The sequence below is a fragment of the Scyliorhinus torazame genome, chromosome 8 (genome assembly GCF_047496885.1).
Source record: "Scyliorhinus torazame isolate Kashiwa2021f chromosome 8, sScyTor2.1, whole genome shotgun sequence".
Taxonomy (NCBI): domain Eukaryota; kingdom Metazoa; phylum Chordata; class Chondrichthyes; order Carcharhiniformes; family Scyliorhinidae; genus Scyliorhinus; species Scyliorhinus torazame.
In genome coordinates, this window is record NC_092714.1 from 222,043,860 (window position 1) to 222,061,025 (window position 17,166).

Below are 17,166 nucleotides of genomic sequence, written 5' to 3' on the forward strand. Positions count from 1 at the left end.
CCCCCCCCCAATCTATCTCATAAACAGCAGATGTGAACACGGCAGGGGTTTGATATTTCTGCACTTTATGTCAAATAATAGAATGACATTCAGAATCAACCTGCACCAGAGGATCTAATACCACGGAAACGAAACCGAGTGAGATGCTTGAATCGAAAGACTTCCTATTTGCTGCCTTTTCACTGCGAGCAGACATACTTTACATCTTTCGGTCTTTAACAGAGACTTTAACCCTGTCCGTTGGTTAGACTTGCACAGTCATCGAATCCCGCACACAAATCATTTCAGTAATTTATAAACATATGTCTGCATTATGCAACACCCTGGCAGTGCCCAATGTCTCCCGTCTGTGTGGCAACATGCTGTCCACGTTATTCCATGTTTTTTGTAGGCATTGTGGGTGTTGCGGTATTTCCTTCCACAATGAAATGGCATTCCTCAGGTAAAACTCACTCTTTGATTCCGTAGTGGAGAGAATTTTAAAAAGAAACGCGCATTTCACACTGTTCCCCCGACCAAGCAACAATACGAGGCAATGGAAGTGGCAGCCGGAATGTGGAGACTGTAAAAAGGGTACACCACACTGCACCATTCAAAACTACTTGGAAAAAAATATATAGCAAAATCCTGGTGCCTTCAATTTTTTGTTGAAGTTTGTATTGCAGCAACAAAATACCGCCTTTCCAGGCACGGCTCTATTGTTGTGCAATGTGTGTGTGTGCACTGTGATATACCTACAGCGAATCGCAGTGTTTACCTTCTGAGAACTGAACGATTGAGTCCAATGGTACAAGACGATGCTGTCGCTGTCCTTTTCGTTTTTCTCAGATAAAAATCCCGCCTGCTCTGCGGCCGGGGTGCTGCTTTGGTCGCCTTCGGTGACTTTTCCATCGTTTTCTGTGGTTGAGATCGGCCACCAGCTGCAGTTTGAAGCAGGAGAATTCTGAGACGCCATGACAGAGAAAAACAGGGCGAGAATCGAGGGGGGAAAGCATCAACCTCAGCATCAGCACCAAAACCAGAAACAGGAAGAGACCCAGCAACCTCCAGCCTGTCACATCATTTTAATATGTATTAGATATGAGGTGTGCGTATATTTTATATATATTTATATATATATACGAGGTGGAGTTATTCTAAGAAAGTGATGAATACTTGTAACGATATACACATCTACTATCATGGGCTGGTTTATTGTATATTATAGACTGGGACATCCAATCGTGTGGAGTCTCGCAGGGTTTAATTAAATTTCGTGTGCACTTGTGGTTATATCTTGCAGATGAGAGGTTTTGCCAGGTAGAAACATCCTACTGTTGTGAAATACATGCAGGTTGCTGGATTCATCCTGTAGCACCCTGTCAGATAGCATCTATGGTATACTAGACCTCTGTAACAATAGTTTGAAATAATAGGCACAGTTTTATTATAAGTATGTATATTCTGGGGTGCTAAGTTATTTTTTTATTTCCGATAATGCATTCATCAAGTAGAAAATAATAGTTGAGTCCAAGGTGACTCAGGTGATGGAATATTTCATCATATAGCACATTGACCTTGATCTGCACAGCACGTGGACATCCATTTGGAGGTTTGATGGAGGCATTCAAAATCACGAGAGGTCTGGACAGAGTAGATAGGGCAAAACTGTACCCATTGCTGAAAGGGTCAGGAATAAAGTAATTGGTAAAAGAAACAAAAGTATTATGAGGAAAAACATTCCCGTGCAGCAGGTGGTTGGGGTCTGGAATGCTCCGCCTCAGAGTGTGATGTAGACAGGTTAAATTGAAAGATTTGAAAGGGAAATAGACTTATCTGAAAAGAAGAATGTGCAGGGTTACAGGGAGAAGGCAGGGAATGGCATTAGGTGAGTTTCTCATTCGGAGAGCCGGTGCTGACACGATGGACCAAATGGCCTCATTCTGCACTGTAACAATTCTGTGGTTAACAATTGGTACCAGACCTGAAAATATTTTGAAGCTAAGTGAAGGCTTAAGACCATGAGCTGGATGGTTTATGTAAAAAGTCTGTCTGGCCTTGCATTGAGCTACACATCCAGGAAGACCATGGTTTGATCCTTGATCTTTGCCACCATAGCTGATAGCTGATGCACCAGTAATAAGGACATTACAATTGATACATAGATACATAGAAGATAGGGGCAGGAGGAGGCCTTTTGGCCCTTCGAGCCTGCTCCACCATTTATCACGATCATGGCTGATCATCCAACTCAATAGTCTAATCCTGCTTTCTCCCCATAGCCTTTGATCCCATTCACCACAAGTATATGTAAGGAGACTGCGAGCAGCTTTAAACATGTCTTTACATGTGTATCTATAACTAAATTCAGTATGTTGCTGATCGGCTTGTAGATTTAATAATATAATTGCTTGATCTCCAAGAACTTTATCCTTCTGAGTAAGTTTTGGTAAAGTTGGTTGTCCTGCCTCCCTCTGGGGTGCTTGAATTACTTTTTGGGATATCAGTGTGGTGGTTCTCAATTTGAAAATGTTGGGTAAAATTTCAACTTTGGTTTTATAAAATGGGAGATATTGGATCAGCTGCCCATTATAAACCCTGTCTCGTTTTCTTTTACATTGATTTCAATAGAGAAAAAAAAGAAGCAGACACTTACTAGCAGCTGACAGACCCTACCTTGCATGTCTCATGTTAGTTTTGGATTATGGTTAATTCTAATTTCAATTCTAAGAGAAACGGATCTGTTACATAACCAATGACATGCTTTGAACTTCTGTCTCTATCATTTAAATGTCAAAGTTATACTTTAACATAAACAGAACATATTGGATAATCTCAGAAAGTCGGACAGCATCTGTGGAGAGAGGAGAAAGCTAACGTTTTGAGCCTGGGTGACTCATTTTCATCCAGACTCGAAACGTTAGCTCCCTTCCCTCTACACTGATGCTATCAGACCTGATGAGATTGTCCAGTATTTTCTGTTTTTGTTTCAGATTCCAACAGCCACAGAATTTACTTTTACACTTCAACATCCCATGCTGCCCTTGGAGACTTGTGCGCTTTTAGCATTTTTGTTACATTCTGAACCCTCCTCTAGATTGACCAAGTTTCTTGGAACCTCTGAATATTCCTTCCCCTTTCATCAGGTTTGGGTGTGAAAAACAAATCTTACATTTAATTTTCCAAAATAAAAGCCTTTACCCTACCCATTACAATATCTGATCAATCAAGGTGACTTGTTGGTATCAATCTTTCACGGCAGGCACATATCAAGAATTTATAATAAGCATTTTTAATTATCCGATTGCAAGTAGACTAGCTAATTAGATGGTAAAATAATGTTATTGTCTCTGGCCTCAAGTGATGACAACAAGAGAGTGCTAGATAGGCTGGTTCTCTTTTTATGTTATTTTGCAGGGGTGGGGGGGGGGGGGGGGGGGGGTGGGGGTGCGGAGGGGGTTGGTTGGAGAGTATATCTCCACTTAATCTTGATAATCTTAATCGAGTCTGGATGAAAATGAGTCACCCAGGCTCAATTAGAACCAGGTGTTGTCAAAAAAATATGTTTGTTCAGAAAATCCAGTCTGAGATACATCTGGTTCTCAATATTACAAAGGTTTTGAGTCCATGCCCATTGCAAGACTTGAAATTGCCTACATTATAACAGCGAATACACTTCAAAAAGTACTCAGTTGGCATTAGAGCACTTTCGGGGTGTCCTAAGGTTATGAAAGGTAGGATATAAATATAAGCCTTTTTTCTTTAATTCCTTCTGGTTTTCCGAAGTTCCTTGCAATTGTTGGGAACACAATTTTAGATCTGTTCTTATAACTGTGATATTTTGTCTTTGTCAGACAATTTATATTAATTACATAGGCATCTCGATGAAGAATGGCTTCTTGGATGAGGTACTGGAACACTGCCAATGCCCATGGAACCATAGTCCAGCAAGTGTCATAAACCTCATCAGACAACATTGAAAATAAAAGATACAAGAGGGTGATAATGTATGTAACATGTTATCCAATATAAATTTACAGAAAATTACCCCATTCTTTATACTTTACTTTTATCTCCTGTACATGTGCAGCCATATATGTTAGCAGATTATAAAAAAAGTTTCTATATTTCAAACATAAATTACATTTTGATTAATCATTTGCATCCTTAGCGATTAATTGTACTTTAATACATTTATATAAGTTGTTAAAAAATGTTGTTGCTATTAGTCTCATCGTTCTAACAGCTGCATTAACCAGCTGATAGCGTCTGTTTACCACAAAAAAATAGCCCATGAAGAAAATAAGAGGGCTCCGCTAATCTCAGTAGATCTTTTATGAAGACGCTAAGGTTGGCATTCTCTGTCTGTTCACAGCAGTGGGATTCTCCGGTCCCGCTGCAGTGTATGGGAAATTTAGTTGAGCCATGTTCCCCTCAGTAGACAACCTGCTCCTCACATCCCTGCTCCCACTCATGTCCCACGCATGCCAGAATTCATCACCATCTGACCTGGCAGGACTGCCGTCTACATTCTCCCCATCTGTCTCATTGCAGGACAAATTCGAACAACACTGGCATGAGTGGGCACAGCCTACCGGAGTCATGCCCGAGCTGAGATACCTAACGCCCTTTGAGGAGCGAGCCCTTGAGCTGGCAGGCAATGAGCAGGAGCGCATCTGTGCAGGGGGTGAAGTGGGGGCAGCAGACCAAAGTGAGAACTGTCACGACATGCAGCCATTGTCCAAGCATTATGTGAGTTAACCTTCTCCCATCATTTAGCTCTCATAATGCAGTAATGCTATCACTCTCCCCTTGCAGGTCAAGGGTGACATGTTGGAGACAAGAATTGAGGAGGCATCACAGCTGTCACCCGCATCCTCCACCAGCACAAATACTCATATCTCGATGCATCATGAGATAGCAGTAGACAGTAGGGCCACAATTGGTATGCACCTCTCCCGACCATGGGTTTAGAACAGCAGTAAAGATAATAATCAAGTGTGCATAGCTTACGGAGGAGAAACAGATTATAGATGATTTGAAAGTTCTGTGATATATCCATATGCTATTGTATAGTCAAAGAAGTTGATGGGGAGAGACAAATGAAGATGAGGGCAGCAGAAGGCATAATCAAAGAACAACAAAGCTATGAGTCCCGAAAGACGTGCTTATTAGGTGAATTGTGAGTGTAGCGACTAGGGGATTTTCACAGTAACTTCATTGCTGTGTTAATGTAAGCCTGCTTGTGACACTAATAAAGATTATTCTTATAATAGACCAGACCCTGATAAGGAAGACAGGCAGTTACTCAGAAAGTGGACAGGCCAGTTTCCAGCCACCAAAGCTGAAGGCCAAGTTTATAGAAAACAAGCTTCTAAGTCTTAGAACCAACGTAGTGTGGAAAACCTTTGTAACAGCCTTTTCAAAATATCTTCCCCAGACCAGGAAAAAGACGGTTGCCAGATTTGAGTATCATCCTTATAGTGTGTGTCTACTAAAGGTGGTTATTTAATTTGGATATTTCAGCAGCATGCTTTGTGGGATTAACTGATGGCAGGCTTCTGCGTAACTGACAGGTGAACACCTCGGAGCTGAAGATCTACAGCAGGCGGAGGAAGGAATGTCGCAGGGAACCGGCAGCTCGGAGGGATGCCGGTGCCAAAGATACGACTGAGCTTCAGGCTGTTGATGTGCCCCTGGGTCTGGTCATTCTAGAGTTGCTGGAACTGCAAACAAAGACATCTGGAAGGGATGATAGCATCCCTCATCGGACTGCAATGCCGATTGGAGGAGTCTCATTGCCTTCTGTCTGAAGAGATGGTAGCATCACCCCGATGCAACAAGGCCAACACCGTGAGGGTGGTATCCGCAGAGGAAACATCGATGTGCACTCCATGGTGGGGTATGCCCGCTCCATGGTTCAGCTCATGACCTCCATGGTTGATGACATGAGCTCCATGGTGCAGAGCTTCAACTGCATGATGCAGGCACCAGTGGGGATCCACAAGTGTCAGCGCTAGAGGACAGCACGGTTTCTGGATTTCACTCCAGCTGTCTGTCTCATGCATGGAGGAGCACAGGGGCCCCGGGCACCCAAAGCTCCAGAAGTCTTTCTCTGAAGTTGTTCTCTCCCAATCTGTTGGTCAATAAATGGTTGTTCTGTGCCTGAGACTCCTCCGATTACTTTGTGGAAAAGAAAAAAACAACACTGGGGATACACTTAGATGTAGCGGTAGAGTGAAGAAGTGTAAGAAACAATAGGCACGGGTAAACCTAGGCATTGCATAGAACATACATTGCAGAAGAAGGCCATTCGGCCCATCGAGTCTGCACCGACCCACTTAAGCCCTCTTTCTACCCTATCCCGTAATCCAATAACCCCTCCGAACCTCTTTGGCCATTAAGGGCAATTTATCATGGTCAATCCGCCTAACTTGCATGTCTTTGGACTGTGGGAAGAAACCGGAGCACTCGGAGGAAACCTACGCAGACACAAAGAGAACGTGCAGACTCCGCACAGACAGTGACCCAGCAGGGAATTGAACCTGGGACCCTGGCGCTGTGAAGCCACAGTGCTATCCACTCGTGCTACCGTGCTGCCCGTGCTAGCAGAGTTAAATTACCATATGCAATATTGCTCTTGTATTAAACATCATCCTGTTCACCCAAACAGATCCTCCACACTGTTATTTCATGGCACCATGCTCTGCAACCCCCCTGCACACACTCAGCGCTTTATCTCTATGGAGTGTGAGGATGGTCTCTACCATTTCCCAAACATACAATGCAGTGAAGACACAATTCTGCTAGCATGGGCTCCACTACCCCAACCCCTCCATCCATGGAAAGTAACAACCACTGCCCGCCCACCCCCTGCCCCCAGCAACGCTCACGCCTCTCATGTCTGCCACTCATCTCTATTGATAAGGCTGCCAAATTGTTGAGGGCCTGCCCACCTCGTCCGTAAGGTGGAGAAGAACACCAGGACCCCTGCCCTCAGAGGGGGCAGTATTGCTGAGATTTGTCATCCAGCATCCCTGAACCCAGTGATAAGCCCGTTCGTTCGCAGAAGGCATTCAGCTCTCTCTCAGGCAGGAATCAGATATATCGCTGAGGAGGAAAGGAGCATCGCTCTGTCCTCAATGCAAATCATCATTGTTATTTTGCAGAGTCTGGTCAATAGCTTTAGAGCCCTGCACGTGAATGGAGGAACCATCATGAAGACCTCCTGCAGGCGCCACATTGGTGAGTTGATGTCAGACCCCATGGTGGGAGAGCTCTTCACTCCCTAGTCCTGGTTGTCCCCAAACCGAGATGTTATGGGGGTGTCCCGAACCCGTCACCCCATGCGGGCCCAAGCTATCGCCTGGAGTCCTTCCTCCTCCTCCTCCATGTGGTGACCCTCATCGCCTTCCTTAACCTCTACCTCATTCGAGGAGATGCGGTGCTCCTCCATCTCCTCCTGGTTCAGCTGCTCGCCGCACTGCAGTGCCAGGCTGTGCAGAGCGCAGTACACAATGATGCGGGGCACCCTCTGGGGACAGTATTGGAGGGCTCCCCCACACCAGTCCAGGCACCGGAACCACATCTTGAGCAGTCCAATTGCCTGCTTGATCAGTACAGATGTCGGCCCATGAGCCTCATTGTTGTAAGTCTCAGCGGGTGTCTGTGACTTCCTCACTGGCGTCATCAATCCCGAGGAGTCGTACCTTGATCCCCTGCTCTCCCTCAAAGGTGGATGGGATCTGCAAGCGCTGCAAGATGTAAATACCATGGATCGTCCCTGGGCAATGGGCACACACCTGCATGAGGCGCATTGTATGGTTACAGACAAGCTGGATAATGAGAGGGGTGCAATCCCTTACAGTTCATAAATGGCTGCCATGTAGATAGCAGAGTCACATGGGTGCAGTCGATGAAACCTTGCACCTAGAGCAAGCCTGCTATGTGGGGAAAACCCATGGCCCTGGTGTTCTGGCTCGCATCATCCCAGTCTAAGTTGATATACGTGTGGGTCCTCGCGAATAGCGCATCTGTGACCCCCCCCCTTATGCATTTGTGCACGACTGACTGGGAAAAGCCGTACAGATCACCCATACAACCCTTAAACGAGACGCTGGCATAGAAGTTTAGTGCGGCAGTAACTTTAAGGGTCACAGGCAATCGGTGACCTCCCAATCCATGTGGTGCCAACTCTTGCATCACCTGACACAGTTGGTCCACCGTACCCTGGGGCAGAGGCAATTTCTCCAGCACTGGAGCTCTGACATCCGGTGGTAGGAAGTTTGACCCTTGTCAGATAGTATCTTTTCAATCTGTGGCCCTGCTCCCACAAGAGCAACAGGCCCAGCCTCCCCCTCCTCTGCAGGACGCTGTTCTTCGCCACATGCAGTGGCACGTCAATGTCATTGATACTGTTCAATCTCAGTCAATTGAATTGCCTACTCGACTGGCTCCATGATTCTCCAGAATCATAAACTAAAAGGACTAGAACATCAAAGTGTGCTTCTCCCCACATCAGCACCCTTCCACTGACCCGCACTCTCTCCCCTGTCACATAATAGCCACTTCCCCAGAGTTGTCTCTCTCAATCCGCCTGAATAAAGTGCCTTGGCCCTTGAAAGTCTCAGCAGTCCCTAACCACTCCCTCCCCCCCACCCCCCGCCCACTGCCCCCCCCCCCCCCCCCCCAATCGTGAGATGTTGAGGTGTTATGAATTCAGTGGACCAATGTTCTCATCTCATGGGGGGCTAGGTGATGTCCCCCCCCCGCATCATTGCCTTGAACAGGGTGTGTGATGAGAGACTTCACCATAACACCTTGCAATGGGGCCACATCTGTGTCACATCTGTTACTGTAAGAGTCCTTCCTGTTTATTTCCTTTGTTCCCATTTCTTTTATTTTAAATTGGTCTGTGGACACATAAATGCAGAAGAGTGCTTGTCAGGACAGTGTGTTCCATGTTTTGTATTTTGGAGAGGAGAAATCAGACTCGACGGCACCGAGTATATCTTAAGAACTAGTTTTGGAGGAAGTTGGTTAGATTGGCTAACTGGCAACTAGTGAATTGGTCAGGGACAGTGTTCTGCTTGACAAGAGCCCATGATTAGTTCCTGTATGATACTTTCTGAGAGAACTGGACAGAAGTGTTTAGACCTTGGAAGGAGAAGGACATGTTTTCTCTCGCTCTCTTGCTTGCTGAAGTGAAAAAACTGCTTTATTGTTCTAAAACCAGTGAGGACCTGGCACATCTTTGCTGTGATCTTGAAATTATCCTGAATCTACAGAGAATGTTTTTTCAGAAAAAAACCATCTCAGGCCTAGAAGGAAGAAATACCAAAATGAAAGCCTGAACTTCAAAAAAGCACAATTTAAGTTGTTCCAGTGCATCAAAGTTGCTTTATTTTATTAATAATTTATTTCCCTCTCGACTACCCTTTCTCCTTTGTGTTGTTTGCCTGGATGTGCATAAAATAAATAAAACATCTTTATTGTCACAAGTAGGCTTACATTAACACTGTAATGAAGTTACTGTGACAAGCCCCTAGTCGCCACATTCCGGAGCCTGTTCGGGTACACGGAGGGAGAATTCAGAATTCTCAGCTGGTACGGGAATTCAACCTGCGCTGCTGGACATGTTCGGCGTCACAAACCAGCTGTCTAGCCCATTGAGCTAAACCAGCCCCCACATGTGTAGCGAGTGGGGGTAGTAATGGGGTGGGGCGCATTGGGAAAGAGGTATTAGATAGTTACATTTTTCTGTCAGTTTAATTATAATGCTGTACATAATAAGAGGTTACTTGTGTTAAAGTTGCAAACCTGGTGTAAGGGTAAACCACACATCAGTCAGTTTAATCATGGTGGTGGGAAAACATTTTTAAATGATCGTCATAAACAAAATTAACAGTAACGTGGACAAATGCAGGTTAATCAAGGAAAGCCAGCATTGATTTGTTAAGGGAAAATTGCTTCACTAATTTGCTTGAGGTTTTCGATGAGGTAACAGAGACTGTTGATGAGGACAATGGGGCTGATGTGATGTAAACGCATTCCAAAAGATTTTTGATAAACTGCCACATATTGGCTTGTCAGGAAAGTTGAAATCAAAGGGACAGTCGCAGCATGGATCATAAATTGGCTTGAGTTACAGGTGTTCCCCAGCGGTCGGTACTAACCACTGCTTAAATTGATCATTATAAAATGAATAGCCACAGGTAAGATTTGCGTTTGGGGGAGGGGAAGGGGTGGGAAGGAATGATTAACTATTTTCTTAGTGGCAAAATCAACTGCAGGATATTATTCGACATGAACATCAATAGTGGAGATAAAAGCAAAAAAAGATGTCCTGTGAATACTGGAAATCGCAAGTAAAATCAGAAACTGCGCAAAATACATAGCTTGTTCAAATGACATCAGTACAAAGGAAAAATCTGTTTTCATTTGAGGTGTAGACCCTTCCTCAGAAACTAATAAAACCTCTAGCTTCTAAATTCTGTTTAACGGATGATACTTAAAGGTTGATACTTAAAGGCCTAGATTCGTGGAGCACTCACATATTGACGCATGACCTCAGTGCGCTCACTAAATGACAACAGGAAAATGCACACAGGTTTGTGGCCTGATTAATCAGAGACCTGGCAGTTGCAGGAACCTGTTGCAGATCACAGGACAAATCATCAGTTGCGAGAGTGAGGCACAAGGTGAAAAGCCCCCAGAAAATGCTGGCCAATCTCATCAGGTCTGACAGCATCTGTGGAGAGAGAACAGAGCTAACATTTCAAGCCTGGATGTCTCTTTGTCACTGGGTGAACTTGTTTGGGGCCAACTGAAGGATTTGTGAGTTTGGGGGTGAGGAGGGAGAGTGGGAAGTCAAGCGAGGAGCAAATGTCAGGGAAAAATCTTGAATAAAAATAATTTTTGAAAAAGAGAAGGGCAAATGGCGGAGACCATCAGCTCGCAGTTTAATGTGGAGCTGGCAGGAGAGGACTTTGCTTCTCCATGCTCCACAACAAACTATACTCGTGTGGTAGTCACCACTGTTGTATTATATTGTACATACTGCACTGCATATGAGGGTATTACGGTAAGGCCCCTGTACTACAGGTAGGGGGCTAGATCCTTGCCTGCTGGCTCCGCCCAGTAGGCGGAGTATAAATGTGTGTGCTCTCCGAACGGCAGCCATTTCGGCAGCAACTGTAGGAGGTCACACTTCTCTTTGTAATAAAGCCTCGATTACTCTCTACTCTCGTCTCGTCGTAATTGATAGTGCATCAATATATTACACAGAGATTTTACAAAGATGGATCTCCGCATCAAGCCGGATCGCCTGGAGCTGCACCCTCAAGCAGACAATGCCAAAAAGGACTTCGCACATTGGCTAGCTTGCTTTGAAGCATACATCGGATCTGCGACAGACCTAAACCCAGAAGCACAGAAGCTCCAGATTCTGTACACGCGGCTGAGCTCCGATGTCTTTCCCCTCATCCAGGACCCGCCTACCTACGCAGAGGCCATGGCGCTACTGAAGAAGAACTACGCTCAGCAGACCAGCAAGATCTACGGCAGGCACCTCCTGTCCACGCGGCACCCACTTCCCGGTGAGTCTGTGGAAGATTTCTGGCGTGCCCTGCTCGTCCTGGTGAGAGACTGTGATTGCCAAGCCGTTTCTATCCGCTGAACATTCTAACCTGTTAATGAGAGACGCATTCATTACGGGCATAGGGTCGGCCTACATCCCTCAGCGCCTCTTAGAAGGGGCTACGCTAGACCTCGCGGCGACCAAGAAACTAGCGCTCTTGCTCACAGTTGCCTCACGCGGCGTACAGGCGTATGCTCCCGACCACACAGCCCACCCATCCTGGGCATTGTGGACCCCGCCAGCGGCCAGTCCATCGTGGACCCCATCAGCGACCGCCCCCAGCCAACCCCACACCTGCGCCGCGCGGCAGCCAACCAACCCCGGGGGACCCAAGTGGTACTTCTGTAGACATACAAAACACCCCCGGCAGCACTGCCCGGCGCGGAGCGCGCTCTGCAAGGCCTGCGGCAAGAAAGGACATTTCGCTGCAGTGTGCCAGGCCCACTCAATCGCCGCTATAATCCCTGCACCCCCCGTGTGCGGCCAGTGGGCGCTGCCATCTTCCTCGCCTCAGACCATGTGCGGCCTGTGGGCACCGCCATCTTGCTCCCCTCACAACACGTGCCACCGATGGGCACCGCTATCTTCCCCCCCCTCAGGACTCCTGACCGCCGGGCACCTCATCGGGCCGCTCATCGCCTGCAACCGCCGACGACCAGCTGCGTCTCACCTCTGTCACGATCGACCAGTCCCGACTGCACAACCTCGCAACCGCGTCGACAAAGGTGAAGGTCGACGGGCATGAGATATCCTGCCTTCTGGACTCCGGGAGCACTGAGAGCTTCATCCACCCCAATGCGGTAAGGTGCTATTCCCTCGCGGTACACCCCGTTAACCAAAGAATCGCACTGGCCTCCGGATCCCACTCCGTGGCGTCTGGGGATACTGCATCGCCACCCTCACCATCCAGGGCGTAGAGTTCAGCGGCTTCCGGCTCTACGTCCTCCCCAACCTCTGCGTTGCCTTGCTACTTGGCCTGGACTTCCAGTGCAACCTCCAGAGCCTAACCCTGAAATTTGGTGCAACCTCCAGAGCCTACCACCCCTTACTGTATGCGGCCTCACGACCCTGAAGGTCGACCCGCCTTCTCTGTTTGCAAACCTCACCACGGATTGCAAACCCGTCGCCACCAGGACAGACGGTACAGGGCCCAGGCCAGGACCTTCATCAGGTCTGAGGTCCAGCGGCTGCTCTGGGACGGTATCATCTAGGCCAGCAACAGCCCCTGGAGAACCCAAGTGGTAGTGGTGAAAATGGGGGAGAAAAACAGGATGGTCGTTGACTACAGTCAGACCATCAATCGGTACACGCAGCTCGACGCTTACCCCCTCCCACCCATATCTGATATGATCAATCAGATTGCACAGTGCCGGGTCTTCTCGACAGTGGACCTGAAATCTGCCTACCATCAGCTCCCCATTCGCAAGGCGGACCGCCCGTACACCGCGTTTGAAGCGGACGGCCGCCTTTACCATTTCCTTTGGGTTCCCTTTGGCATCACTAACGGGGTCTCGGTCTTCCAACGGGAGATGGACCGAATGGTTGACCGGTACGGACTGCGGGCCACTTTCCTGTACTTGGATAACGTCACCATCTGCGGCCACGACCAGCAGGACCACGACGCTAACCTTTCCAAATTTCTCCACACAGGCAAACTCCTCAACATAACCTACAACATGGAGAAGTGTGTGTTCAGCACGAACCGATTAGCCATTCTCGGCTATGTGGTCCAGAACGGAGTTCTAGGGCCCGACCCCGATCGCATGCGCCCCCTCATCTCATGGATCCCGAGGTACTTGTGCCAACACAAGTGGAATGACTCCAGACCCTGCACGACAATCTCTGTCACCCAGGGGTCACCCGCTTTTATCACTTCATAAAGGCCCGCAATCTGCCCTATTCCATCAAGGAAGTCAGGGCTGTCACCAGAGACTGCCTGGTCTGCGCGGAGTGTAAACCGCACTTCAACCGGCCAGACCGAGCGCACCTGTTGAAGGCCTCCCGCCCCTTTGAACGCCTCAGCGTGGACTTCAAAGGGCCCCTCCCCTTCACCGACCGAAACACGTACTTAATGTGGTCGACGAATATTCCAGATTCACCTTCGCCATCCCATGTGACGTCTGCCACCGTCATCAAAGCCCTCAACACCATCTTTGCTCTGTTCGGTTTCCCCGCCTACGTCCACAGAGACCGGGGATCCTCATTTATGAGCAATGAACTGCGCCAGTACCTGCTCAACAGGGGCATTGCCTCGAGCGGGATGACCCAGCTACAACCTACGGGGAAACGGGCAGGTGGAGCAGGAGAATGGGACGGTCTGGAAGGCCGTCCAGCTGGCCCTACGGTCCAGTAATCTCCCATCCTCCCGCTGGCAGGAGGTCCTCCCCGACGCACTTCACTCCATTTGGTCGCTCCTGTGCACGGCGACTAACAAAACCCCCCACAAACGTCTCTTTGCCTTCCCCATGAGGTCCACCTCTGGGGTTTCGCTCCCAACGTGGCTGGCAGCTCCAGGACCCGTCTTCCTCCGCAAGCACGTGCGGCTCCACAAGGCGGACCCGTTGGTTGAGAGGGTACAGCTACTCCACGCAAACCCGCAGTGTGCCTACGTAGCGTACACTGACGGCCGCCAAGACACAGTCTCCCTCAGGGACCTGGCACCAGCTGGATCCCCACACACTCCTCCCCTGCCCCTGCGCCATCCTCCCCCCAACGCACACCACCACAGCTCCCACTCCAGGACAATCCGGCCTCCCCATGGTCCCACCCGGGGATGAAGAGGATGTCGACACGCTCCCGGAGTCACCGATGACCGAGCCGGCGCCTGACTCGCCACCAGCACTGCGGCGCTCTCAACGACGGATCAAGGTGCCCGAACGTCTAAATTTGTAACCTTCTCTGAAATGTTAATGACAACCTGTTTGTAAATAATTTCCCCCCCCCTGCTGGACTCATTTTTAACAGGAGGTGAATGTGGTAGTCACCACTGTTGTATTATATTGTATATATGGGTATTACGGTAAGGCCCCTGTACTACAGGTGCGGGGGTAGATTCCTGCCTGCTGGCTCCGCCCAGTAGGCGGAGTATAAATGTGTGTGCTCTCCGAACGGCAGCCATTTCGGCAGCAGCTGTAGGAGGCCACACTTCTCTGTGTAATAAAGCCTCGATTACTCTCTACTCTCATCTCGTCGTAATTGATAGTGCATCAACTCGCATTTTGGGTGTCAGTCGTTAACAATCCCATTACTGCTGACGTGTCTGGCTGTGGGGCATCTGAAAAATACTGATTGGTGCACGGACAGTACATGACCAGTTTCACAAAAGGAATTTGCGTACATTTTTGAAAATGTATTTTATTCCAAAATTATAGAAAATGTTACACAGCATAAACAACTCTGGGGGCAACTCCCCAACACACAACTATTCAGTCTGTGCAAATATTTCCCTTCTTCACCCCCCTCTTTCCCCCCACTCCCCCCACCTTCACGATGGACAGCTCCTCAAACATGGCCACGAACATCCCCCATCTTGCCTCGAAGCATTCCGCTGAACCCTTTAATTTGTACTTGACCTTTCCCAGCTGAAGAAAGTCATATAAGTCCCTCAGCCAGGCCGCCACCCAGGGCGACATTGCTGACCGCCACTCCAGCAGAATTCTTCACAGGGCAAACGCAGAGGTGAAGGCCACAATGTCGGCTTTCCTCTCTTCCATCAGCTCCGGCTTCTCTGATATCCCGAATATGTTTAGCACAGGGCTTAATCGCTGGCTTTGAAAGCAGACCAAGGCAGGCCAGCAACACGGTTCAATTCCCGTAACAGCCTCCCCGAACAGGCGCCGGAATGTGGCGACGAGGGGCTTTTCACAGTAACTTCATTGAAGCCTACTTGTGACAATAAGTGATTTTCATTTTCATTTCATTTCAATATTGCGCACGAGGAGGTTCCATTTACTCTTCATAGCGCCTCACTCCATACTCCCCAGTTTATCTCCCACCCAGCTCTCCTTCCCACTTCTCCTTAGTCTCCTGCTCATCTCCCTGCTCTCCCAGCCACCCATATTGCCTCCGATCCTGCCTTCCCCTTCCACATCCGGAAGCAGCAGCCGCTCCAACAGAGTGTACCTCGGCAACCTGCAGAACTCTTTCCAAACCTTCCGCGTGAAGGCCCTTACCTGCAGGTACCAAAACTCACTTCCTCTCGGGAGCTCTACCCTCTCCTTCAGTTCCTCTATACTGGCAAACCCTCTTCCAGGTACAGATCCCTCACCTTAACCAGCCCCACTTCTCTCCACTTTCTATACATACCATCTACTCTCCGAAACATACAATAGTAGGTCATCCGGGTATAGCGACACCGGGTGCTCCCTTCGTCCCCTCGCAATCCCTTGCCACTTTGTTGACCCCCTAAGAGCCATTGCCAGAGGCTGTATCACCAGCACAAACAACAACAGCGGGCACCCTTGCCTTGTTCTCCTGTGCAGTTCAAAGTTTTGTGAGCTCATGTCGTTGGTCTGCACTTTCGGTGCCACGTATAACAGGCACACCCATGCCACAAACATCAGCCCAAACCCAAAACTTTTCAGGACCTCAAACAGGTACTGCCACTCCACCTGGTCAGATGCCTTCCCCGCATCTATGGACACCATTTCCTCCGGTACCTGAGCTCTCGGCAGGGTCATGATCACATTTAACAGCCTCCTTATATTACTAGAAAGCTGCCTGCCTTTACGAATCCTGTCTGGTCCTCCGCAACCACACCCGGGACACATCTTTCCACCTACCCGCCATCAACTTAGCCAGCACTTTCACATCTGTATTTAACAGTGATATGCGGCTATATGACTCACATTCCACAGGTCTTTCCCCTTCTTTGGTATTAATGTGATTGTTGCCTGCGTCATCATCTCCAGCAGCTCCCCTCTCCAACACCTCATTAAACGCCCCCAAGAGATGTGGTGCCAGGTCCATTGTGAACTCCTTATAGAATTCCACCAGGTAACCATCGGGCCCGGGGCCTTCCCCGACTTCCTACCCCTACTATTGTCCAATACCTCCGTCAGCCCCAAGGGCTCCTCTAGCGCCTGCATCTTCTCTTCCTCCAACTGTGGAAACTCCAGTTCATCTAAAAACCATCCCATGTCCCCCTCTTCACTGCGGGTCCGCCCTGTGCAGCTTCTTCTCATAATCCCTAATAACCTCATTTATCTTCCCCGGCTCTGACACCACATCCCCTGCCCCAGTCCGTATGTTCAATATGTCCCTGGATGCGGCCTGCCTTCATAACCAATGCACTAACATTTGACTAATTTTCTCCACATATTTGTACTACACCCCCCTTGCCCTACACTGCTGCCCTATCTCTCTCCCCGTCATCAACCTATCAAATTGCCCCTGCAAATTTTTCATCCTTGCCAATCCCTCCTTGGTGGATGCCTCAAATACTCCCTATCTACCTCAACTATCTTGCTCATTAACCATTCATATTCCTCCGTCCTTCCCCTATCCACATGTGCCATGAACAAGATAGATTCCCCCACCCGGACCACCGC

The 17,166-nt window shown here is 48.4% G+C and overlaps 2 protein-coding genes and 1 long non-coding RNA gene across 3 annotated transcripts in view; 2 read left to right on the forward strand and 1 right to left on the reverse strand.

Moving 5' to 3' along the window:
- The window catches only part of gdap1l1 (ganglioside induced differentiation associated protein 1-like 1), a 107,115-nt gene extending 106,160 nt beyond the window's left edge, over positions 1-955 (reverse strand). The window contains exon 1 of the mRNA XM_072514809.1: positions 758-955. Coding sequence (XP_072370910.1) covers positions 758-955 — 198 coding nt within the window. The remainder of the gene's footprint in view (positions 1-757) is intronic.
- Positions 956-971: 16 nt separating this feature from the next.
- On the forward strand, positions 972-6,116 carry LOC140428399 (uncharacterized). The gene is made up of 3 exons (XR_011948762.1): positions 972-1,085; positions 3,856-3,986; positions 5,556-6,116. It is a non-coding gene; the product is annotated as an uncharacterized lncRNA (long non-coding RNA).
- Positions 6,117-10,116: 4,000 nt separating this feature from the next.
- Positions 10,117-17,166, forward strand: part of jph2 (junctophilin 2) — a 184,962-nt gene continuing 177,912 nt past the window's right edge. The window contains exon 1 of the mRNA XM_072514811.1: positions 10,117-10,193. The gene's annotated coding sequence lies outside the window, so the exon portion shown is untranslated. The remainder of the gene's footprint in view (positions 10,194-17,166) is intronic.